At 35.5% G+C, this 25,937-nt stretch overlaps 1 protein-coding gene across 1 annotated transcript in view; it reads left to right on the top strand.

The window, feature by feature from the left end:
- DEUP1 (deuterosome assembly protein 1) overlaps positions 1–25,937 on the top strand; it is a 41,207-nt gene that overhangs the window by 2,844 nt on the left and 12,426 nt on the right. The window contains exons 2-11 of the mRNA XM_069015476.1: positions 1,083–1,254; positions 2,586–2,681; positions 7,890–8,024; positions 10,817–10,930; positions 13,331–13,543; positions 18,292–18,437; positions 19,054–19,159; positions 20,773–20,970; positions 21,968–22,054; positions 24,555–24,754. Coding sequence (XP_068871577.1) covers positions 1,083–1,254; positions 2,586–2,681; positions 7,890–8,024; positions 10,817–10,930; positions 13,331–13,543; positions 18,292–18,437; positions 19,054–19,159; positions 20,773–20,970; positions 21,968–22,054; positions 24,555–24,754 — 1,467 coding nt within the window. The remainder of the gene's footprint in view (positions 1–1,082; positions 1,255–2,585; positions 2,682–7,889; positions 8,025–10,816; positions 10,931–13,330; positions 13,544–18,291; positions 18,438–19,053; positions 19,160–20,772; positions 20,971–21,967; positions 22,055–24,554; positions 24,755–25,937) is intronic.

Raw genomic sequence — 25,937 nt, 5'->3', positions numbered from 1 at the left:
ATGATGGCTCTAGGTTCAAGAAGCATGTAAGAACTGTTAAGAGAAAATTTTTTAGCAACAAATGAGAATTTGCTTGGTGTAGGAAGATCTGAAAGAGCCAGATATGGAAATTTAAGAGTGAAACGTGTCAACCATGGTGGATCTGAAAGAGTATTCTGATAATCTAGGCTAGAAGTTGCGTTCTTACTTGCATAACAATGCTTAGATATCCATGTGACACACAATAAAGAAAGTACCTATTTCTGAAGGCTAAGATCACATAGCTGAGTCACTGCTGGTTGTTCACCAAAGTGCTGCCACAATGACATTACATGAGGCTGGAAGTGCACAGGTCCCTACAGCAGTAACAAGGAAAAGGTAGTCCTGATCTGGTATCACTTTATCTTCTGTTTTCAAAATCCCATTTTATATTCTACCTAGAGGGGAGCAAAGTTTGCTCATCATTAATGCTACTTTTGAGATGGGTTCCAGGCACTTGGAGGGGGGTGTTTTTGTTTTGAGAGATGTACATCACTTGCTTGCACTTAGGTTATTGTCATCCTGTGATTCATATTACATTTCAAAACAGCATTGCCAACAGTTTTAACGTTAAAAAGTCATTAAGATTCATGTGTGCATTTAAAAAGCCTTTCCAAGCTTAACATTGATACTGTTACAGTTTCAAGGATTTGTGGATGTAAAAGAAGTTTTGAAGAACTTGATTTAAAAAAATCATGCCGAGTTTTAATAATGATATTACAAATTAACAAATTAGCTTAAATTTCCTGTAATAATTATCAAAACAAGGGATATGCACAATTTAAGCACCAAATAAAAGATTTGTGATAAACCCATATCCACATTAAGGAGCTGTTTTTTCAGTTTAGTTCAGTCAAAAGTTGACCATGGAAGCAAACTCAAGATAGATAAAGTGAGGTTCCACCTACATTTGAAGGCATCATTTAACTTCCCCATTTCTTTCTTTCTGTTGTTTAAAAGTGGTTAGTTCAATCACAATTATAATAGAATTGTAGCAATGTAAATAAAAATTTGTTTTCTCCCTTATTCTTTATTTGAAAAAATAAATCTCTTTATGTTTTTAGAGCTTCTCCATGTGAAGCTGAACTTCAGGAATTAGTGCATCAAATTGACATCATGGTAAACAGAAAGCAAGTAGAATGGGAAAGAAAGATGAGAACTTTGGAAGCAAAGATGGATATCCAGGACCAAGAATTAGCAAGTGCCCAAAGCAAACTGGATCAAAAAGGTCAAGAGGTATTTAAGAATATCACATTCTATAAAGAAAGTATTTATTCTGGTAGTTTCTTATTAGTATGCTTTAAATTCCCTATAAGGAGACTGTTTGTTCTATCATGTAAAAATACCAAACACCCCTTAAAGGTCACTAATTATCCTTAGTGTTTTGTTTTAAAGTGTGCTTCTGTTCTGAGAAGTGATTGTAAAAATGTCATTGAAAATCTCATATTTCTTCTCTTTCCCTAAAGTCTACATCAAATATTCTTGGGTTAGCTGTAAAAAGATAATTTGATGTTTTTTCTAAATGCCAGCACTTCTCATTTCATCAGAAATTTCAAATGGAAGAATGAAGTTCAAAAAGGTTCCCAAAATTATGTCTTTGTTACTCCTGTATATACCTGACTTTTAACATTTTACATGATATACTGTCTTTGTATGATAATTTTATTCGTTGTGAAGATTCAAAATGTATTACTACTTAGACTTTCTTATGAAACTTAAAGCCCCAGTGTACCTGATGTTTTCTGTACTTCACAGTCTTTTTTGCTGAATATTCATTCAGAAGCATCAAGAAATCTTTGCATGGCATTCAGTTCTAGTTCAAGCCGGCTGAATTTAGGTGTTTATATGAGGGCATTGTTGTGTGAGCTAGGTGGCTAAATTGCCAGTGGGAGTTTCGGAAACAGAGTGACTCTCCCTAATGAGCAATTAGGAACTTGCCCTTAGTCTCTGCGGTCAGAGGAACCAAGAGAAGAATTCAGATAGCCCATCCTCAAAGCATCAATTTATTTGCCTGTACAGAGACATTATTTGAAATATTTTAGCATATTCTACCAAGCTTCCAACTGCCCCTCCAGAAAAGCACAGATGCCATGTATGCACTCTGTCATATTTCTCAGGTCTCTGTGAAACTCAATTCATGATATCTCAAATAGCACTTAGGGAGCTGAGATGAGTCTACAGTGTCTTCTGGTAATTTGTCCATAAATAGTGGAAGGTAATTTGTACCTTTTTATAAGCCATTCAAGGAAAATTTTCACAGTGTGGAACAGCATAGTTGGGTTAAAAAGGCTTTCATAAATGGTCTTTCATGACAGACTTGTACAATATTACCATTATCATACCATCAGCATGCAATGTGACTTTTTACTATAAAATCCCTGCTTTGATGTTGACACAGTCTGGGTTTGTGGTATCCAGTTTTATTATCAACTTACTGAATTAATATTTATTTTTAAGATCTCTCCTTAAAGCAGTGGTCTTCTTTCAAAGTTTCAAATTACTTTCCCAAAAATTACGTATTTTGAAACGTCAGAAAATGTACATTTGAATGCTTATTTTAACTGTAGGTGGGACTACTTCAACAAGAATTGGAAAACTTACAGAAAACTAAATATGAAATGGCTCAGAGTTATGAAACTCAGCTTCAAGCACTGAAATCTCAAGTAAGACAATGTCAGTTTCATTATTTTGTGATTGCAGTATAAAAAACTTATACATGCCAAATTGTATAGATATGCCATTATGGATTTGGGAAGGATGAATCGTGTCATACAGATGATGATGACTACAGCTTCCTACCAGGCTTCATTATAATTTATGTACTGTCATGTCCAAACTCTTTGGATGGATTTTGATGTGGATGTGACATCTGTTATGAAGACAGATACCTGATTTCCTAACTTCAGACTTATAAACTAAAGCCTTGGTGAATGAATAAAATAAGTAATTGGATTCATGCTAATGTGACTCTGATGCACTTTAGGAATTTTAAGATTTATACTGTGCTTATCATGTCTTCACTCTGCTTTTTTTTCTGGTTTTAGTTTCTCTGATTTACTTGACTGTTAAAGTGGCCTGATAGCTTTCCAATAAGGTATTGATTTCCATTGTATCAAAACTGGAGTAATCCACAGTAACGATATTGGGAGTTTGTTCTGGCTTTATTTATTTCAGAGTGAGCTTGCAGCCCAGAAAGCCAGTTGTATCCTGGGCTACATATAAAGAAATATGGCCAACAGATTGAGGGAGGTTGTTGTCCCCCTCTCTTCTGCTCTGGTGAGGCCCCGCCTGCAGTGCTGTGTCCAGCTCTGGAGTCCCCAGTACAAGAAAGACTTGGACCTGTTGGAACGAGTCAAGAGGAGGCCACAAAGATCAGAGGGGCTGGATCATCTCTCATGTGGAGACAGGCTGAGAGAAAGGACAAGGGTTTTAAACTGAAAGAGTGCAGATTTAGACTGTATCTGAGGAACAATTTATTATTTTTTTCAGTGAGGGTGGAGAGACATTGGAACAGGTTGCCCAGAGAAGCTGTGGACACCCTATTCCTGGAAGTGTTCAAGGCCAGACTGGATAGGGCTTAGAGCAAGCCAGTCAAATGGAAGGTCTCCCTGTTTATCGCAGGGGAGTTGGACTAGATGATCTTTTAAAGGTCACTTTCAACCCAAACCATTCTATGGTTTTATGATTCAGTTTGGCTGTGTTGGCTCTGCACCTGCGTTTTTGTTTCTTCCGTATTTTCTACTTGAATCACAAATCTAAATTCTTAGGAAACTTGAGTTGATTCTGTTTCTCATATTTTAGCAACTAACAACAGCTAACACAACTCTGCATTGTTTTTCCTGCTACTTTTCTGTTCCCTTCACTGGATTCTCCTACCAGAGACGTAGTGTTATAATTCAGAATTTCCAGTCACCACACTTATTATATGATAATGTTGGATTGCATAAATTGGATATCATTATTTTCATGTAGAAGTGATAGTACCACCTGAGTCCATCAAATGACTAAATGGATTACTTATTTTTAATGTTATGTTGTCTTTAATTTATGTTTTCTTTTACACATGAGAACAGATTTGGAAAACAGTTCTGTAAATAGGCAGTGAATGCTTTGGCTGTTTAATAATTGACACTTTTAATCATTTGGGAAAGTAGCTAGAAATAAAAGCTGGTTTATCATTTACACAAATTACAGAAAAACATAATCTTAGCATGATTATTGAGAAGATAAACATCACACAATGAAAAAGAGTGTGACATTTTATGTATAAGTAGTAAGGTATCTTTAGGAAGGCAGAACTATCCTCAAAAATATAGTAGTTCTCTCTTTTCTTTATAAGATTTGCTGCAATATTTTTCAATTTATTTTTTTTTATCCTATGCTAAAAATGATTTGTTTTATGTTACATGTTGCTAAGATTTTCACTGAAATGGAACCTTCTGAAATTGAAACTCCAGGCCATTTTTCATAAATATTTTTATTTTGGAGTTTTTAATTATCCTACAGATCATTTTCATGGGCAAATGCAACCTGTTTTCTCTTATTTTTTTAAAGAATCTGACATTTTCTAACCTACAAGCTTTTCTCTTTAAACCTGGTTATATTTCTTGCCCAAAGTGTCCTTTGTAGTTACCACTCAGACCACTTAACCTCTCTTTGAGTTTCTTGATTGCTTCTTTTTCTATCTTTATGAAAGAAGTTTGGATTTCTAGTTCTTAAGAATATACATCGTTTTCCCAATCCATGCCTCTAAACATTTTGTTCTCTCTCAGTCATCTTACTTATTTTTCTAAAGGTTCCAGCACTGATGCTGTTTGCATTTTATTTTCCAGTCCCCACTCCTCTCCTTTGACCAAACCATAGTTCTTTGGGAAATATCCACCTAGTTCACCTTGACTGAAAAAGAAAACTGTTAAATGGTTATGTTAAGGGGCCTGCCTTGATTCTCTATGTGATAAACAAAAGTCTGCCTGTCAGAACAATTCCTAGCACCTATGCTAGACAGTAGGCCTGTCCCACTCTGCTCCTCTTTTACCACATTTCCTTATTGAGTTTCTTTTCCTGAACTACCTACAGTGCTGCAATGTCTGCAATGGAATGGCTTTAATCCTCAGATACCCAAATTCATATCTAAAATATAGACCTTCTGTGACAATACTAATCTTTGCCTTATCTCCTTTGATTCCCTTCTTTCAGTTCTTATTCTCACTTGGCAGTTATACCACCTTCTAAACTGTATAATCTTATGAGCTACAATTTCATTTTGCACAAGTTGTGTTACCATTTACCAATAGCGCTGTATCTCTCTCTACAGACGTATTCTTAAAATCCCTCCCAAGATTTGTTCCTTCCTAATCTTGATAGAAATTTTAAGGATCACTTTTTCTAGCAATCAGAATGCTGGGCTATTCAGAACAAATTTCTTTTCTGTGGTCCTGTGTGCTTTTTACCCTTAGTACTGCTGAAACCAGCTGTTTAATGAGCAATATTCCCTCTGAATTGATTGTGTGCCTGTTGAATGCAGGAAAACCTATATTTTTCTTGTATTAGGGAAATAATTCCTGGTATGTAACCTGAAACTCCTGGGCCACACTGTTGCATTCATTCAAATGTGCAGCATTTTGTCATAATTAAATAGCAAAAACTTTGGGGTTCATCTGCATTACTTTGATCCTTCTTTTTTTTTTTTTTTTTTTTTTTTTTTTAATTAATGTCTAGTAGTTATTCTCACTTTGAAAGTGATGGAAATTTCTCAGCAAAAGAACAAGGATCCATGCTTGCTCTAATAGCTTTGCAACTAATTTCCTCATTTAGACATTTAAAAGCTACAGCTGAGCTACCCCAGGCTCCCTTTAGAATCAACAGAAAGAAATGGACACTCCCAGAATACAATTCATGTCAGTGTATGAGAAGAATTTAAGATAGCTGAAATGACTCAGCATTTACAGGCAGATTTTTCTGAAGCAGAGTATCTCAGGTTTGTATGTCTAACTTTCAGAAATCTAAACTTAGCTGGATTCTACCCCAGAACTCACTAAAATACCTCTTTTTTTTCTTTTTTTAACATGTACAACATACAAATAGAACAACTTGGACTTTTTAAAGCAAATATCTGGCATTAAATGGAAGGATTTTTGGCTTTCAGTCTAATTTCCAATCATGATAACATCCAGACTATAATTTTCCTTTAATATCCTACTGTCATTAAATATCTAATTCTCAAACTAAATTTTCTTATTTTGGCCTCTCTGTTCCATTTTAGACTGTTTTACTGAATTGTTGGATCCTGTATTTCCTAGCCTTTTCAGCATAAACATTCTAATATCGGTCTTACCTGAATTTGCTCTTCCCAGGCAGTTCACATATGCCATAATATATTCAAGAGCAAAACTGTTATTTGAGAAAGGATATCTTTCTTCCAAGGTCAGTGAGTTCCATGTTGTTTGAGCCTGGATACTCTGACTTATTTTAAATATTTTGTCTTAACTGCATTCTCTGGCAAAGTCAATTTCAAATATAGGCAGCTTCACTGCAAGACGTTTGATTTGGTTTTGAAGGTGATAACCCAGCTCTGTATGCCCACGTTACAGAATTGCTATTCAGACATTCCAAGTTGCTCAAAATCTATGCCTGGGCCTCTCCATATCAAGAAACTTTCTAGCCCTGGACAATCTGTCTTCTCATCATGTTTTCAATTAGTTTTTGCTGTCCCATATTATGATTCTCAAATTCATCTCAAATGTGTCTAGGACATTTCCAGACGATTTTTAAACTTTTTTTCTGTTCTGTATCTTTTCTGGACTTCTTTGGCCATGTTTGTTATCTGCACAGACCTCAATTGCTCACTCAGTGTTGACTCAGTAGGATTCCATTCCATTCCCAAACAGTAGTTCACTTTGAGCTGTTAACAAAAATATGAGGTTTTATGGATTTTGTTTGGGTGTACAAAGATCTTTATGTGAGAGTCAGATTTTTTTAACATCATATATCCTTAAATTTAAAGGAACTAAACAACAAGAGACATGATCAGTGTTTATAGTTGTAAGCTTCTTTTCTACACAGTATTCTTCCCAAAGTTCTTTCACTCAACCTTCCTCAAGACCATATTTTTAGTGTTTCCTTTGTCAATATCCTTGGGTTTGCATTTTTTTTTTCCAAAACCAAGTGTACATATTCCTACCAAACAGTATCAGTTTCCTGTATCAAATCTGTTAACAGGCACTAGACAGACCCTTTGTTTGTGCAGTGTAGTGAACGTGAAAACTGGCTGCTTTTCTCGAGAGGCTGTCCTTTTCCTGGTACCTTCTCTGCCTCCGACTCCTAAGCCAGACTTTCTTGGTGAGGCCAGTAGGCAGTGTCTGTTGTCTATTTAGTGTCTAATTCTGAGACCCACTCAGTGGTACCAGAAGAGTGCAATCATCACACACATAACATTTCAACAATTTTCATTATAGGAAAGAAACACGCAAGTTTCATGTGCGTTAAAGATTATCTTTCATTCTGACTAGTGAAGCACCCTTTAAAAATGTCAACACAAGATGGCAGTAAACAAGTATAGAACATTCCGTAGGAACATTGTAGAGGAAATGACTCTGTGAGTGACAGTGCCACTGAGACAGAGCTGTAGCAGAATCAAGTAGCTGTCAAATGAAGCCATTTGAACAGTTAGTTAACATTTATGTGAGAGCTTAGTCTTGTTCATCTCAGAAAATGTTATTAATTGATTTTAACTTTATTAATTGATTTTTTGTTACATTGATTAAACATTTAGAATGCTAAAGCTGCAGTTGGTGATACTAGTTTAAAGAAAACTTTGGCCATGTGGTCATCTTTGACAGACTCTGCATGTTGAACTGTATTTTCGTTTTCAGTTCTCAAAGTTGACACATAGTTATGAAAAGCTACAGTCACATCTGTTAAAACAAAAAAAGCTCAAAAGTAGAGAAAAATGTGAGGAAAACCTGGAAACATCATCTGACCCAAGGAATTTATATGTGAAACTGGAGGTAAGAATACTTTGTTGCTATATTTTAATTTTAATATGCCTCTATAACTATTTTTTTATTTAAAATTGTAAGCTTTAGTTTGCTCATAATTCTACAAAAATTATATAATTGTCTTGCTTTGGCAAGAACACTTGTTAGTTTAAATATTAATTAATACCAATTTTTTTTGTAAGTGTAACTATGAATACATTTTACTGTTTTCCTAATGAATAAATGCATACTGGATAACACAATCTCTTGAGGCATGAGAGCTTGTACATATGCAGGATACTGTCACATAACACCTACCATTAATTCAAGTTTTATAGACCTCAGGACAACCTTGACCACATTGGGCTACATAGAAAGAAGGATTTAGGATTGGAAAACTGCTTGTTATACATACCTGTGTGCCTGAGGCAACCCATGACTTTCACCTCAGTGCCTGATTTCCCTCGGCAGTTCATGAGGAAGGATTAGGCACTTAAAAATACATTGTACAGAATCCAGCATACTGACTGGGGGACTAGATAATAGATGCTGAGGACAGGATTCAATCATATTCCTTATCTCTTTGGACACAGGCTGGATTTTAGTGGACTTATTCTTGGATACAAGAAGACACTGATTTTTGTTCATAATTCCCAGCCTTGCCTTCTCAGAGGTTACTTTATGATCTGCAGAATAATCAAATATTTATTGGACCAACAGGAAAGTTAGGCAAGACAGAAAACTGGCATGTAGAGAGTACACCTGCAAGTGGTGTCTTCTTTCCAAATGCTCCTCTGGCTGCATTCACTGGGGCAGAAACTGATATCCAGTATTATTTCTTAGAACTAAGCAATATAATCTCTAGGTATGCTAGTTTTTGCTGATTCTTTTTTACCTGTCCAATAAATTTCCTGATATCCTGAGCTAAGTGAAACAACTTCAAAATGAAGAATTCTGGAGCCTGTTGTAAAATAACATTTGTTGTTAGGTAGAAAACTAACGTGGGAAGGTTATGCTTCAGATTCTGTCTTAAAAGATTTTTACACTGAGTCCTCCACTTAGGGGAAGAACAGTCTAACCAGTAATCTGATTAAGCATAGGAGGATCACAAAATTTGTATTTTGTCTGTCCATCTTTGTGAAGAGCATAATAAAGTAGTGTGTGCTCCAAGTGCTTACTGGACTGGGTGCAAAAGCAAGGAGAGTGGTACCAGTTGATATGGGAGCTGCTTGCCCAGCTGCTAAGCACTGGGAAGACTTACACATTTATCATGTAAATTTATGATGGAGATGATTTGGACTTTGAGAACTTTGCAATCAAGAAATTCAGCTTTAGTAGATTTTAAGTAATTTCCTACTTTAACCCAAATTAAGCAGGGTCTTAGGATCTGTATTTTGGACTTGCTTTTTATGTTATTCTGTAAGATACAGGACTAATTTCTGTGACCTCCAGGTGCCTGTATCTGTGTAGAGATCCTAGACACATCCCAACTGTACACAGTGTTGGCTGTCTCTTCCACATGGAAGTCCTCACCATCAGAAAAGCTACAATGCTTTGGACTGTAGCATAGCTGCCAACATCAGCTACTACAAGAATAATAGATGGGTTGTACATCTATCACTGGCTAAATTTATCATTACTGTCAGCTAATTTGAGAATAACCTCACTCAAGATTAAAATGTGAAAATAATGTAAGACAATGCTATAATTTGATTAATTATGCAGTATGAAAAATAAGTACTTGGAATATATTCAGCAAATTTGAGTATTCAGGAAATAATTACTGTGGTGAAAATCTACTAAGCTCAGCAGTGCTTTAGTAAAGCCTTGAACCTGCAGTCCTCATTAAATAGTCTGAAATTTCATTTGTATCATGTTTTATAAAATAAGAAGGTGTTTATTGTTTTAAATACCAAAGCAGATATTAGGAAAGCTATCAAAAAAGATTTGTATTAATCTATGCTGAGAAATATTCCGTTTTGTTTCAGTAGCAAAAAAACACCTTATTTTTTTAAATTTGGGGAATATGCCAGCTTAGCTTAATTATAAAACATCATCTGTCTTTTTGGAACACCATTTCCATTAGTTTAAAGCACTATACTGTTATTTTGCTGAATTTTCAGACTAAAAGAGCAACAGCTCTCATAATTGAAGTTCTGCTTATTTTGTAGGATATTGCCTTTAAAATGCATTTGTGAACATGTAAGGTCTGGCATGAGTTAAAAGCAAATTCAAATACACTATAAATATGAATGTAAGTGCAAATACAAAAACAGTACTAGATAATTCTAATATAATGAATTTCTTAAGCAGTTTTTTGTTTCAACTAGGTGAACTCAGAACCTGAAGCAGCAATTTTAAAGAGAGCAAGAAGTGAAATTTATTCAATGTAGCTGCTGTCCCATTAAAAAAAAAAAAGGCAAAAAGCGAGGACTTTGTGTCTGAATATTAAGGGTTTGATTCCCTGCTGATAACCCTGCTCAATGCTAATACAACTTTAAAGTCACAGGAACTGCCATCCAATAAAATTTGTGTATTATAGTAATAACTCTAATATCTTATTTTATCGTTTTTATTCAATTATTATGTTTACCACTCATTTTTCTCAGATGAATAGCCCTTAAGACTGGACTTCTTCTGGTGGGGATGACTGGTTTATAGAATTGTTCTTCTTTTTTAACTTTGTTCCAAAATTATGGAAAGGTTATGTATTAATTAAAAAACTAGGTTTTTCTCATAATGACACACGTTATAAAATTCTTTAGATTGAGGAAGACAGATGTTTTCCCTATGCTTACTAGCTTTGTTTTGCTGTCTTTCAGGAATTTAAGGCAAAATCAAGAGAATGGGAGAAGAATGGGACAACCTCTGAAAATAACTCTGTTTATGTAGATGTGCAACCAAAATTATTGCCGGAGAAATGTAATTTATTTCAGGTAAAATTCCTACCTTCCTGCTCTAGGAAGAAAATGAACTCTTAGCTCAGCTAGAGGTTCCTCTAACTTAATTTAAAAAAACTAAGCTCACAGTGAATCTTATAATGCATGTCTATATTGGTAGTGAATATATGGTAATGCAGAACCATACTGGAAGATCTAATGATACATACAGTTATTTTAATTTTTCTCATGAAAATGAGAAAATGAATAAGTATCACAATGAAAATTTTAACATTTCTGTTTAAAAAACCCCAAACAATTACAAAAACCAGTGAATGTTCCTTTTTACTTTTTAAGCATATTATGGAAATACTTTTATCTTCCATGCTATTTACAAATATGAAATTAATTGTGACAAGTTATTAAAAAGTATCTTACCAAGTAAGTAGTGCATGCCATTAAGGTGTTGACTCAAATAAAAAGTTCCTTCAAATCTGATAGCCTTCATTTTTTTAAGATCATAAATATACACTAGTATCATTTATGCAGAAAAATGAATTTTCATATGCTACTCCAGAATCACTGTTGGAGTTGTTTGTTGGATCACTTAGCCCTTTTTTATCATATTTTTCATCTTTCTAGTTACCATGCAGTTCCTAATAATAAAGTTCATATTTTATGATTATTTTTTAATTGCCAATTTGCTTATTGCTGTTTTTATATAGACTATTGATATTGCATATTTTTATTTTATTAATTCCTTCCAATCCAGAAAAAAATTTATTTAATGATGTCTTAATGACCTATCCTTCTCTAAAAATAACCCCCAGAAACTAGCTTACAAATTGACTGGGACACAAGACAGCTTGAAAATTAAGTAAGGGGAAGCCAATTATGTTGCTCACTGGTAATTCCCTTTTCCACTGTTACTAAGCTCATTGGATCTTAATCTAGTGAAACACTTTCTTAACAATTCCTGTGAGACTTTTTACACATATCCAGAGTTCCCAAGGATGACAGTTAAGTTTTGGGTTTAGCTGCTGAGAGGATTATATTCCAGCAGTTGAACTTCCATACAAATGTATTAAGAAAGCAAGTCTTTGGCTAGACAAAACTACTGACTGATGCATGCTGATTGTACAGTTACATAAGTCAAAATAGAATACTCAGGATGATCATTCACATTTCTCTGTTGAAGCTTTCATTGCCATCAGTGAACTTGCTTTGAAGACAATTTCCTTCACAACTGGCAACATAACACCAACTAGTTTTTTTAAATACAAGTCTGATGGACTGTTACCCTTAGCTGTTTCAAAAGCATTAATTGTTCCTGTATCTTTGTCTCAAATTCCTCTTTTGTTAAGTCTTTGATTTCCAGTTGGAGTCTTGCACTGTATTTTTCACACTTTCACACATTGACACTTTGTTATATCAGAGTCCATAACTTGGATGTCAAAGAGACCTTAATTTTTTATCTATAGAAATGAAACTTAACCTGCAAATTTTTTTGGCTTTTTATTTGATATGCAGCCAGTGGTCCATTCTACCTACGTTCTCAGCCAACACAAATTACGGGGACATAGTCAATAACATCAAAAGCTATCTAAAGCAGGACTTTCTGCAGTCCTTGTCAGTGAAATATGGTATTTGTAACCCTATTTATTTTTACTTGATCTCTGCACATGATATATAGTTTCCGGGTCATATTTTGTTGTCATTTTTCAACTAATTCTCAGTCTTCTGAAAGGTTGGTACTGCTTGTTAATCTCCCAGTAGAGGGATTCATGTGGATAGTTTTTTAAACAGCAAAACCAGTTGCCATAGTAATTATGCTTCTTCACAGTGCCTCTGGATTCAGAAACACTGGCAATACCAATTTTCTGAAGTTTTGTTTTTAGGATTTTAATTAGTACGAGAAGCTGCATGGAGTGTAGGACTCTGCCAAATGTACAAATGATTCTTCCCCAAGTTTAAGGATAACGATCTCAAAGAAGTACAGTTCCTGTAGTAACTGAGTTGTTTGTACATGACCTATGTAATGGTAGTCCTCTAGTCAAAGGTTAATATCTATCCTGAGGCACACACACACACAACTCCTACTGAGTTCAATGAATCAAAGAGGAACATTTCTCTCAAATTATTTCTCACAGGTAACTGCTTTGAGTAGGTCATCATAATCACCTTTTTCACATTTGAGGCTCATTAACATTAAGTACTAGGAAAATACACAGCACAGGAGGAAAAAATCCTTGAAAAACTTCTGTGCCCTTGAAGGTTCCTGAAACATTTTTTTTTTTACTGAGGGCAAGTAATTCAAACTGTTTGAATTGTGCCATCTTTTCTAAGCAAATCCAGGTGAAGACAGGAATAGCCTTATGATTTCAGCAGTAATGACTTGGTCCTAGCAATTTACATATAATTATTCAGTTTAATTAAAAATATTTTCTTGTTTTATAGAAGCAGACCCAGAATTATCAATTCCAAATACACAGTAAGAAACAAAACCAAGAAGACCTAATTACCTATGCCCAGCCCAGAAGTGAAAATGATGATTTGATTATTGAAAAGCTAAAGGCAATTGTGAATGAAATAGCAAGAAACAAGAATAAACTGGAAGAGGAAAATATGAAACTCCATGAGGATCTAAAAATGTATCAAAATCAGTGCCAGGTAGTAATAGTTTTTTATGATGACTTTGGAATTAACATTGGAAAATCAAGACGAGATGCCTACATAAATGTATATTAGGTGTATTCTGTACGGGAACACAGAACAATCTGGAAACAGTATAGGGGTTTTTTTTTAGTAAAACAGAAATAAGTTTGATTTGTAGAAGTAAATTTTTCTATTGCCCATGTATCTAGGGTTTTATAACTCTCCTATATCCATAGCATCTACAGGAACTTCCCCTACTTTTGTTCCTTGTATATAAATGACTCCTGTGAAATCTCTTTGTCTGATTTACACTTTGTTGTTCATTGTGCCATATAGCTGGTAAATAAGTATATACAAACATGTATGGTATACTTTGTTCGTTTTGAAAGGAGATTTTGCAGTCAGTTTTTAAGAATTTTTAAGATTCTGGCCATGTAAAGAACCATCAAGTTTTATCTTTTCCCTAGTTCACTGTTTTTTGTCATAGCACTGGTCTATGAAGACAGCCATTTGCTCCTCTTCTTTTGGTCATGATATATGAGTTCTGACAGGACTGAGACAATACAAGATCTTTACAGCCGTTTTTATTAGCTGTTTGAAACATACCAGGAATGAGATTCTCATTGCTGGTTTTTTCTGGTAACATGCACCAGTTATGCTTTTGCTTATTTATTTAAGCACTTCTAGGTTCAGTAGTAATATATTGAATTGCCCATAGTAACTTCAAGTCTTTTTGGAGAAAGATTTGTTTCTGTTTATAGACAGTCTTTCAAAGTGCTAGCAGCATATGCAATATACTTTATAGGAATTAGCGTATGTGTGGCAGAGGTTAATTTCAGATTGTGTTGTCAGGTGTCATCAGAACAGCCAAGTTTATACATGCCATTTTCACATTAGTTCTCTGAGTCTTTTCCCAGTATACAAGTTATCAGTAGGCAAACAAAACCTCTGTTTTGGGGCCTGTTAAAAAGGCTGACATCAAAAGCAGTGGGACTAGAATATGCAGTGGAACAAATCATGGCAGTTGGAGCAAGTGGATAGATGCTGTATGATGGAGAGAGTAGATGTTATTGTGCTGTAGCCTTTAAGAAAATCTTCAAGCAGGAGGAATTTTGGAATCATGTATTCAAGAGAATACAGGAGCTGTAGGAAGCTTGAAGACACTTCAAGTAGAAGTGGAGCTAGATGTACATAACAGTGTCATCTAAAGGGCAGAAAGTTGCAGAGTAACTGTGTTGGTGGTGTGGAATGCTGCTATGTTAGCTAGAAAAGCTGCATTTGGAAATAGCTTCATAAGGGAAACACTGATGTAATGTCAGTGTATGGTTAAAAGGGAAAATATTTTTTTAGGAACGTCTGTATGAGAAAGAAGAAAGTACATGGCCTGTTGTCAGCCAGAAAAAGTAGGCAGGTTTGTGTGAAGGAGAGTTAGGTGGAGGATGGGAATAGTTGGACATGATACGGGTAAAGGAAGAAGGAGTAGATGGGAATCTTGGTGTGGAGAACTCTGATGGCAATGAAATCAAGACTTGTTGTTCTTCATATATTCCTCTATGCCTATGACCATTTCATGTGTGCTTCTAAGTATTTCTGTTATACTATTAACTAGCAAGTAATAAAGTGAAATGTATGGAAGAGCAGTTTGTTGGCTGTACAGAAAACACAAAGTTTAAAAGATCTAAATGGACACTGCAGTCTATTTCTCTACCTTATGAATTATCTGACAAACTTATCTGCAGCCATAACATGAGAGACAACCTGAAAACATCACACAAGGGGCTTGGTTCTTGAAAAGTCAGGATTAGGTCAGCTACTGAACACTAATTTACATAAAAATACACCATGTAATTGTATTTAAAAGGTTGAACGGTGTATTGGGTTTGTATTGGGAAGGTTGTGGTAATGGGGGTACTCCAGGGACAGCTTCTGTGAGAAGCTGCTGGAAGCTTTCCCCATGTCTGATAGAGCCAATGCCAGCCAGTTCCAAGAGGTACCCACTGCTGGGCATGGCTGAGCCCAATAGGAGTGATGGTGGAACCTTAGGGTTAATGTATTTAAGAGGAGGGGGAAAAATACCCCTGTGCACTGGGGAGAGAAGTGTGAGAATATGTGACAGGAACAGCCCTGCAGACCCCAAGGTCAGTGCAGAAGGAGGGGCAGGAGGTGCTCCAGGCACCAGAGCAGAGATTCCCCTGCAGCTCCTGGTGCAGCCCATGGTGAGGCAGCTGTGCCCCTGCAGCCCATGGAGGTGCAGGGTGGAGCAGAGATCCAGCTGCAGCCCATGGAGGGACCCACACCAGAGCAGGGGGATGTCTGAAGGAAGCTGTGGGAAGCCGGTGCTGGAGCAAGCTCATGGCAGGACCCGTGGCCCTGTGGAGAGAGGAGCTCACACTGGAGCAGGACTTGTGACCCCACTGGGGACCCACACTGGAGCAACCTGTTCCTGAAGGACTGCACCCCATGAAGGGACCCACGCTGGAAGAGTTAATGATGAACGTCAGCCTATGGGAAGGACTCAGCATGAGTAAGTTCATGGAGGACCATCTCCCGTGGGAGGGACCCACACTGGAGCTGGGGAAGAGTGTGAGGAGCACCCCCTGAGAAGGAAGGAGCAGCAGAGACAAGGTGTGATGAACTGACCACAGCTGCCATTCCTCATACCCCTGCACCACCGGAGGGGAGGAGGTAGAGAACTTATGAGTGAAGTTGAGCCTGGGAAGAAAGGAGGCATGGGGAGAAGGTGTTCTAAGATTTAGTTTTTTATTTCTCATTATCCTGCTCTGATTTGATTAGCAATAAATTAATTTCTCTGAGTCTGTTCTGCCCTTGGCAATAAATGGTGAGTGATCTCTCCCTGTCCTTATCTCGACCCGAGAGCATTTCTCTTGTTTCTCTGCCTTGTCCAGCTGGGAAGGGCAGTGACAGGGTGGCTGCGGTGGGCACCTGGCATCCAGTCAGGGTCAGCCCACAACAAACAGCTTTGAGTAGAATTAGAACAAGAGCTGATCAGGAAAATATTGGGACTTTCTTTTCATATCAAACATGACAAGCTAGTAGAAAGCAAAACTTTCACAGAAGGAAATAAAAGATTTAATGATTTTTTTTAACTTGAAACAGACTCTTTATATATCTTCTAAACAAATCCTAAAGTTTTCTGCTTCAAAATTAATTTTCATTTTAACCAGATGCAATAGATATTTTCTAAAATAATAAGTGATGCATATCTGATTTGGTTTTTTTTAACTGATATGTGAAACTGTGAAACTCTTGACCTGAAGTTCTGTTTCAATGATTATTGCAGCTGCTGCTGTGGCTGCTGTTGTTCCTGCTACTATTGTAATTCACAAGAAAATACAATTTATGTAAATATGGGTGATGACTGCAGTCTATTGCAGAAAATATGACTTCTGCCACACAATTGTGCAGAATTCATGAAATCAGAGGGGTAACCATCTCCCAAATTCATGTGTTATAAAATAATTGTGGCTATTTCTTGAATGTTGGAGTCATGAAGATAAGAATAAGCAAGTCTTACCAACAACTTCAACAGTTCATTAAGCTTTATTTCACTTGAATATACCCAGAGTTGCATTTTGGTGTTTAAAAAAGCTCTCTTGGCCTCAGTGTAACAAAGGATAAGATGAATGAGTCCATATATGCAGCCCCTAAAAAAAATCCCCAAAAAACACAAAAGCACTTCATATCTGTCTTCAGCAACCCTTTCAGCCAGAGGAAAACCACAGGCTTCTTGGAAGGAAGGTCATTCTCATAGGAGGCTCTTAAGGGAAAGAAACCTTTGTAGTTCTTCCTTGCAGTGTCGTTTCTGGAATCCAGTTCTCTTTTGAAATTTTAAAGGCTTTATTTTTGCTCTTAAAGATGGAAGCTATATTCAAATAAAATGAAGAAATTATGAAAAATGCTAGTGTTTTTAGTGTAATAGTTTTAAAGGTAAAAGATCAATACCCTTGGAAAAATCTTTTTTTTTTAATCTGAAACATGCTTTTGGATCTTAGGTGAGAAGCAATAAATATTCTCTGGATACTACTCTTGCAAGAACTGATTATTATTGTTACTTTTGTTATTTGTGGGTTATACTTCCAATTTCTTATATTTAGTATGTTTTCAGTATATTTTTCATTCAGTGAAATTCTGATTATTTTGGAATTCATGTTTATTCACGCCAAATGTAGTATTTGTCTTCAGGTTGTCTAACACGCTACCAATCAGAAATTAAAGATAAAACAGAAATAAAGTTTGTCAAGCTCTTAAGAAAAATATTTTTTTGATTGTTTGAAAATTTTGTGATGTTAATTTAAATAAGCAATTAACTCCATGCAGATGGAACTAGTTTGAAAGAAGATTTATACAGCCTTGTTGTTACTAAAGTTTATAAATTTGGAAATGCTGTTAGGAAAATAGAAAATGGAAGCCACTTATGGCACCAATTCCAGCATGTGGAACATGTTCCAGGATGCAGAACCTGCTAAAACAAGCAAGCTATATATTTTAGATGCATTTAGTACAATAAAGAACTTCTGAATTATGTTTCCTATGATAATTTAGAGGCAGATGCATTGGAACATTGTAAGGGCTAAAGAATATTCAGAATTTGATTTTTAGATGAGAGGAACTGACATGGAAGCAATATCTTTTTCAGAAATGAAAATCATGTATGTACAGGTATTGAATATGATGTGTTAAAAAACAGCATTTTAGGCTGTCTAATTGCATTTAACTGTTTTTGCATTTGCTTGTTTCTTTAGAACATGGAGGCAGACGTCTCAGAAATGAGAAATGAGCTGCAGTCAAGGGACAGTCTCTGGAGAAGGATACATCTGGAATGCCAACAGTTGCATAAAGAATTATTGAAAATCAAAGAGTATAAAGATATGCAGGAAATTCAAATAAAGTATGTACGGTGAAGACATATTTTAATTAACAAATACTTCTGAGCTAATAACATTTTTCTTACTTTTTTTTTAATTAACTCTCTTTGAAAAGATACTCTGGATTCAAATGTTAGCTTCTAAATTTTGGACTAGATAATTTCATTGAAAACTATATCGGACAATTTCAGGCAATAGATGCAGGCTCTGTTAAAAAGTTTTAATGATGCCTAGATTTTTACAAATGAACGCATTTCAGATATTTCTGCCTATATCTTTATATTTTCTCAGCATTCAAACACTTTGGAAATAATGCAGTCAAGGTTCTCCCTAATCTCCTTTGAATAAAATCGTGATGGTTTTATGGCTTATCTTATCTGCTCTAGCCATTTCAAATTATATGAAATACCAATCTAAGAGCTTTCAGGATTCTTTCTGCACATAGAAAGAATATTGTCCTTAATTTCTAGACATCTCCCAAAATCCAGCCTGGTTTAGGCCAAATGTTAGTTATGTTTGGGGGTATTTTTTCATCAGCAAGCAGGTGTTCTACAATTTTACACCATGGAGAGTATACTGCAAGGTAAAGAGTATTGAATGTTCTGGTTGCTTCATGTTTTGTTTATTTCTTACTTAAAGGCATCAATCATCTTGTGTTCCGCTTACTGAGCAACTAGAAAATAAAAACACTGAGTTATTGCTATTTGCAGAAAGTCAAGAACACCAAGAAGAAGAGCTGGAAAAGGTATTTCATATAATTTCCAGATCTTAACTGCAGTATAGGATTTCTAGGAGAGAGTGCTGACCATGGGTATGTGCATATACAGTAGAGAGCAGGAGGATGCATTGTAGGTTGAGGAGAGCTTGAAGATTTTTTAGATGAAAAGGATTTCGTATATGGTTGCATTTAGTTGTGTAGCTGTAAAATTGACATTCTGATTGTGTGCACTAACTACCTACTTCATTGAAATAATGGAAGAGACCATGCCTACACATTACTGTGATTCAGATAATACCATGCAACCAAGAAAGCCTCTCAAGCTATGAGTAATTAATAGCCTGTTGAGCTAAGTTGTAATTTTGGGTGATCTTAGAGGTAGGCTATGCAAACAGATCAACTGACACAAGTCACTGTGGCAGGTACTCACACAAGGCTAAGCTTAAACAGGTACCTGCTGCACAGTGTAGGGCAGAGCTCTCTCGTCTGAACTACGCATCACATTGCATAGCACATTTCAAAAGTGCTGTGAGCAAGCAGCAGTGGCATGGCACTGTGGAATGGTGAATGGCTTGGCAGGCTGAAATACTCTGGAAGTAGAGGATGCTCAGAACTCCTCTTACAGGCCTGTTGTGGTTTTGCCGAGTACCAATGTAAGCAGAAATCACAGAATTGATAGGGTTGGAAGGTCCAGTCCCCCTGCCAAGGCAGGCTCACCTAGAGCAGGTTACAGAAATGCTTGCAAGTGGGTTTTGAGTGTCTCTATTTGGATGCATCTGGCTTAGGTCCATCAATTTTGGGATGACAGTCATGATCTAGCTCTTAGCTTTTTTGCATCTACATCTATTTTTTTACAATTCTAATATTTCTGTGCTGTTTGAGAAATAAAAATGAAATGCAATCTGTTCCTCACTGTGTATAGTATTGCAAAAAGTTGTTAAAATGGGTTCAAAGGTTGTTATGCTGGTTTTTGTAGTTTTGTTTCTTACACAAAAAAAACCCTGTCAGTACTAAATTGTTGATTATAGTAGAAAGATTATGAAAATAATTTTTAAGTTGATGCTTCAGAGGACTCTGCACAGGAGATATTGAAGAAAGTTTGACCTTAAATTTTACTTGTAGTGGTAGGAAAAATTCTCATAAGATGATTTGCCATATATACCCTTTATTTCTAACATAGTTTCATATTAAAGAGCCTCTAGATTGATTTATTTATATTGCACCTAAGTTAATTTAGGCTTCATCGAACTTATTTTAAATCTAACTTAACTTAGGTACACTATAAATAAATCATACTTAAATTTATTGAAAGGATATTTCCTTGGATATTCTTTACCATAAATTCCAGTTCTATATGATTTTTATGACTTTCTTTTAAAAGGTTAATTGAAGTGCATTGTACTTTGTTCATTTCTAATATTAAATAGGCAAATGAAAGTACAAGAGAAGTGATGAAAAAATATGTAAAAATAAACAAAGCTCTGTGCACTGACTTCCAAAGACATTTTATTTTACAATCTCAGAATCTCTGATTCAGTTAGAAGAGTTGGTGTCTTGGAAGCAACAGCAAAGAAAGAAGCAAGTGATGCAATCATATTTACTGCACAGAATTTTTTCTTTTTGAAATGTATTTGCTACAGATAAGAAATCACGTTTATCGAGAGGAGCAGTCCCATTGCTCTGAGCAGGAAAGAATGAAGACAGAAATCTCTGACCTGACAGAGGAGCTTCATCATAAGGAGATCACTATAGCAACTATCATGGGGAAAGCTAGTCTTCTGGAAAGACAGTTAAAAATGGAGTTAGAGACAAAACACAAATTGTTAACAGAACAACAGGTATGCAAGTAGGCAAAAGCAGCCCACATCATTTTACTCCACACTATTGATAATGACATTCACTATCTGTGGAAAAAAAGACATTCTATTTCTTGCTGTAGTTTTTATCATCAGTGCTGTAATATCTGTGAAGTATTACAAAAGCAGCCAAATTGATACTGGAACAAGAAATCACCAGTAAATGTCAACTGTACATCTAAATTAAAATTCATTCTGACCATCACATCTCGTTACCGTTTACACATGCAAAAGACCTTGAAAACTTCTGGTTTGTGGTTATTATATATGCTTTAAGTTTCTAATTTTTCAGTGTTTTCTGAAGTTTTTTGAAGAATGTTACAAATCTGCGTAGAAAATTCTAGTAATTATATAGCTGGAAACTGTAAGATTCCAGTGAGGATTTTTATGGCAAATTTTTGTTTTAAAAACAAATATATCATCTTTGTTACTTAGTTTGTAAACCAAAAGAACCATTATATTTAGACTTTTCTGGGTAGCTCTGCATTTTCTGAGAGGGTCACTACATGTGGAAAATTGTGATTGAAGTAATACTTTACTTTTGACAATAGTAAAGTTAGTCTTAGGGGAAAATGAGAGATATCTCCTGCTGTGTGGCACTCTTTACCAGATATTTCCATATCACTAAAAGAGTAGATATCATTTCAAAATATCATGAACAAGATTTCATCCAGTTTCAGAGGCCTGTAAAATCTGTCCCTCTTTGTATGTAGCAACTGCATGTGAACTTCCTGTTTTCCTAAGTCATTACTTCTATCAAAAAGATAAATAAATCCAGAGGCTTTGCATTTGTATATCTTTTATAAATGATTTAATGCTTCTTCCTGATTTAGTATTGTTATATTTAAAAATATTATAGTACATTTTGTGATTCTTTACATACATTTTGTAAAATTAAGCTTAAATATATCTATACTCAGTGTTATTCCAGTTAAGAGTAATATTCTTGTATTTAACTAAGAACTTAATCTTTTCCTAGTTGTTGGAATTCCGTTACCAAGTTGTCAAATCTGAAAACACACATCTAAAAGAAATGGTGGAAAACCAGGAGTGTGAAAGTTGCATGGTAATTTTTTTTAATCTGTGACGTATGCAGAATAGTTACTTATATTTATTATAAATGTAGATTAAAATCGTGGCAGATTTAGAGATTTCTGGCTTGCATAAATTAAATAAATAATAATAAGGTGTGCAACATAATCAAAACCAAGTGGTATTCACACACAGCCTGAAGAAGGGTATAGCTAAGAGTAATTTTTACCTTAAGTGTATTAAACTACAAGTAAGCTAAACTTTTCAGTAACTGTCTAGACACTAAACAATTTCTGGGAGCTTATTTTTTTTGTAAGTTATGTCACTTATTTAAGTTTAAACACTCATCATTCTCACAGACAAAAATATGTCCCTTTTTAATATGTTACCCTTTTGTTCACATGGTATTTAAATAGCAGTGTAAAAAACTGACACATTTTGCTCCCACCCAGCTTATTTTCAGAGTTTAATATTTATATCTCCCCAAACAGGGGAGCTTTAAAATTTAATTGATAAAAAGTGTGCCATAAGATTATGTAGAACTGTGGTTTATGAAGATATAATAAATAGTATATATACTGTTTTCCACACAAAGCTTCAAAACATCCCCTGCTTGTAGAACATCTGCAGTTACTGTACCCATCACTAAAAAAACCCCCACTGGAATGTTGTTTGGAAATACTGATGTAAATACATATTGGGGGGATTTGTAGCCTGTTAATTGTCATGAAAGAATGTCACATTTATCCACACCCTTAAAACAGCATAGATGTCCATCAGTGATGTCACACCATCATGGGTATCTATATGTGTATATATGATATATTATTGTGGAAGCATAGATGGATGTGTGTATGCATGTCTAACTCTTCTCTGCAGTGACACTTTTCTTGAAGATTGAGAAGAGCTGTCTGACAAGGGTCCTTGGAGACATCACATTTGTTAAATTTTAACAGTAAAATCCAGTTACTACATATACCAAGGTCAATAGATGTTTCAGTAGATTTGTGGACTTAAAAATTCTTTCCTACTTTACTAATGTACTGTGAGGATCTAAACATTATCAATTGTGATATATTTGATATTAAGATTCCAGGGATTTGAGTGATTTTTATGGATGTGTTTGTGCTGTACAGTGGAGCACTACACACAGACCTCTGAGACCAGTGCCAGCCTAAGTCAAGTATGGTGAAATGCATCATCAGGCAGGCTTATTTTCAGGGTTTAGATGTCAAAAGCAATGTAGCTGGGCCAGCTCAGTTTTGGGGTTCATGCCATTATAACTTTACTGCTGATTCTAGAGCTATTAGTGGTAGGATGACTTAGCGCTCTCCTTCTTCCTCGGTTCTGCCACCGCTCCCACTTGTGAGACGTAGCCAAGCCCCCGCTCCCCCACAGTTGCACAAAACACTACATTTTCTTATACTTGCTGGCATTTCCCTGCCAGCTTGGCTCATAAATTCCCCTTAAAGCTAAGCCAGGCAAGGTTCACAGGAAGAGATGGCATCAAACCAGTGCAAGGAATAGACAAGCTTTCAAATGCAGGAGCACGGTTATGACAGCAGTGTACTAAGAACCGAATCTGTAATACTAATGAGTTGCTGAGTTCCAAAAGAGTAAAGTAAATCTAGGAATATATGAAAGCACAACTGAATGAAATGCAAGGCGTTTTAGTCTTTTGTGTGTAATCCGATTACCTTTGGAGAAGCTCCTGTCGATGACAGTACACTGCTATTGCAGATGTATTACACAACACACAGCAGTACTCTGCAGTGAGGTAGCTCCAAAATAACTGGCTCAGGTGTGCAGCACAGGCTTCATGGATTAGGTGATAGAAGAAAAAAAGAAACAGAGTATCCTGGCTAGACAACTTCCAGAGCTAATCTCCATCTTCCCTTCTTCGTATCCTAGTGGATGGGGCTCTTCAGCCCCTGATCACAGTGCACATGTGGCTTGCACTTTCAGTATTTTGCCTTGCATACCATGTGGGCTAGCCCAGCTGAGAAGCAGGGTTTAGGGACAGGGACAGAGAGCACCATGCTGATGTGGCTTTACTCACTGCTGAAACTGAAGGTGACTGTCTCAACACACATATTAAATTGGGTCTGTACACAAACTCTGTATCTAGTGTAGTAATGAACTACTATAATTTTGCATGTTATTTCTGGAGAAAGTCTTACTGGAGGGAGCAATACAGTCTGCAGCTAGAGCTGTTATGGTTGCTTTTATGTCATCAGTTTTGCAAAGCAAGGGATGAATTTACAACAATAACATTTTGAATGCATGTTTGCTGAGAAATTTTAATTTGTTTTATTGTGTTAGAGAGGCTGTTATCTCTTCTTTTCCATTTATCTACAGTGATTTTCTTTTTCTGGAGGCAATTCTCTTGGTTTGCCCTAAATTTTGTGTGATTATATATGGTAGCTAGGTCTTTTCTTTAGCATAGAACATTGTTTTGTGTTTGCTTGTTAAAAATACACCCATTTACTGTGGAAAAAATAACTACTTAATTATGGTATTATCTCCTTTCACAGAGTATAGATTTATGTAACAAAGAACATGGAAATTTCACAGCTTCTGTTCACAAAATGAAACATGAGAATTTAAGACTACAAAATAGCCTTGTTAAACTACAAAATGACACAGAAGCATCGATACTGGGTTGCATGGATACATATAGGGAAAGAGAGCGCAGCTACCAAATCCATTCAAAGATGCAAGAAAAGGAAGAGAGGTAATATTTAGATTGTACATATTTATGAAACTTCTTGTAAGTGTTTTGGAAGGTCTAACTGGGCCAAACTGTCAATTTTTTTTCTGTTTCTGTTCATTCAGAACTCCCACCAATGTAAATATAAGATCTAGTAAGTATATTTGTAAGGACTTCCTACATTTTTCTGGATGGCTAATGGAAATTGGCAATAAATGAAGTCCCAGAAATGTTTAATATCTATTTTAGTATTTAGCACATGTAACTTTAAAAACTTTTTATATGCTGCTCAAGTTACTCTTAGTTCCAGGTTTTGCAAAATAGAGCAGACTGTATTTTTACTACCAAATAAAAACAAGACAAGGAAAGGAAAGGAAAGAAAAACCAACATGAGAGGTAAACTGCTCAACGGGAGTTTCTCTTAATAAGCAGTTTGAACTATAAGCCCTGCTGAAAAGCTTTGTGTCCTTCAGCTTCATTTGCTGGAAGTTTCATTAAATGTATTTTAATGCCTTTTCTAGTTTTTGGTGTTCTTGGGTGACCTGATTTGAAAAAGAAACAATTTCAGATGCCCTGAGTAAGTCATTACTACAATAAACTCCTTGTTAGGAAAAAATAATGAGGCTTGAGAATATTCAGACTCATAGAAAGAATTGTAGCGATGACTTTCTTCTTATTTCCCTGTATTCAGGGAGACATTGAATTCCCTTCAAACAGCTTATAATCATGGCATTGCAATAAAAAAAAAAGAAAATAAATTCTCTGCTAAACAGTATTTCACAGTACAGGCAAATAAAAATTAATAGGAAGCTAAATATGTTGATTATTTGTAATAAAGAACTTACATGATGGCATTACATGAAACAGTTCTGTGAAGTAAAGTTTAAATAGTTGGAACCAAAACTGTACATGTTAAGATTTCAAACTCATACATTTAGGTTTTGGCAAAATTTAAAATTATTTTCTTTCTGCAAAATAGAGCGGCATCCCAATACATGTAGCCACATTTTTGCCTAAAATTTCTGTTTAAACAATGTTGGTTTGTGTTGGAGAGAGTAGTCATGTGTATATAAAAATTAATAGATATATTATATGTATGTATATATATGCATATACATAATACATGCATATATATCTATATATACATATATATATATACACACACATATCTTTGGAAGTGGCAGGTATGGCTGATTTCCTGGGAAGT

This window comes from Aphelocoma coerulescens, chromosome 1 (assembly GCF_041296385.1).
Source record: "Aphelocoma coerulescens isolate FSJ_1873_10779 chromosome 1, UR_Acoe_1.0, whole genome shotgun sequence".
NCBI lineage: Eukaryota > Metazoa > Chordata > Aves > Passeriformes > Corvidae > Aphelocoma > Aphelocoma coerulescens.
The sequence above is the reverse complement of the archived record's forward strand: the minus strand, read 5'-3'. Positions and strand labels throughout refer to the sequence as shown.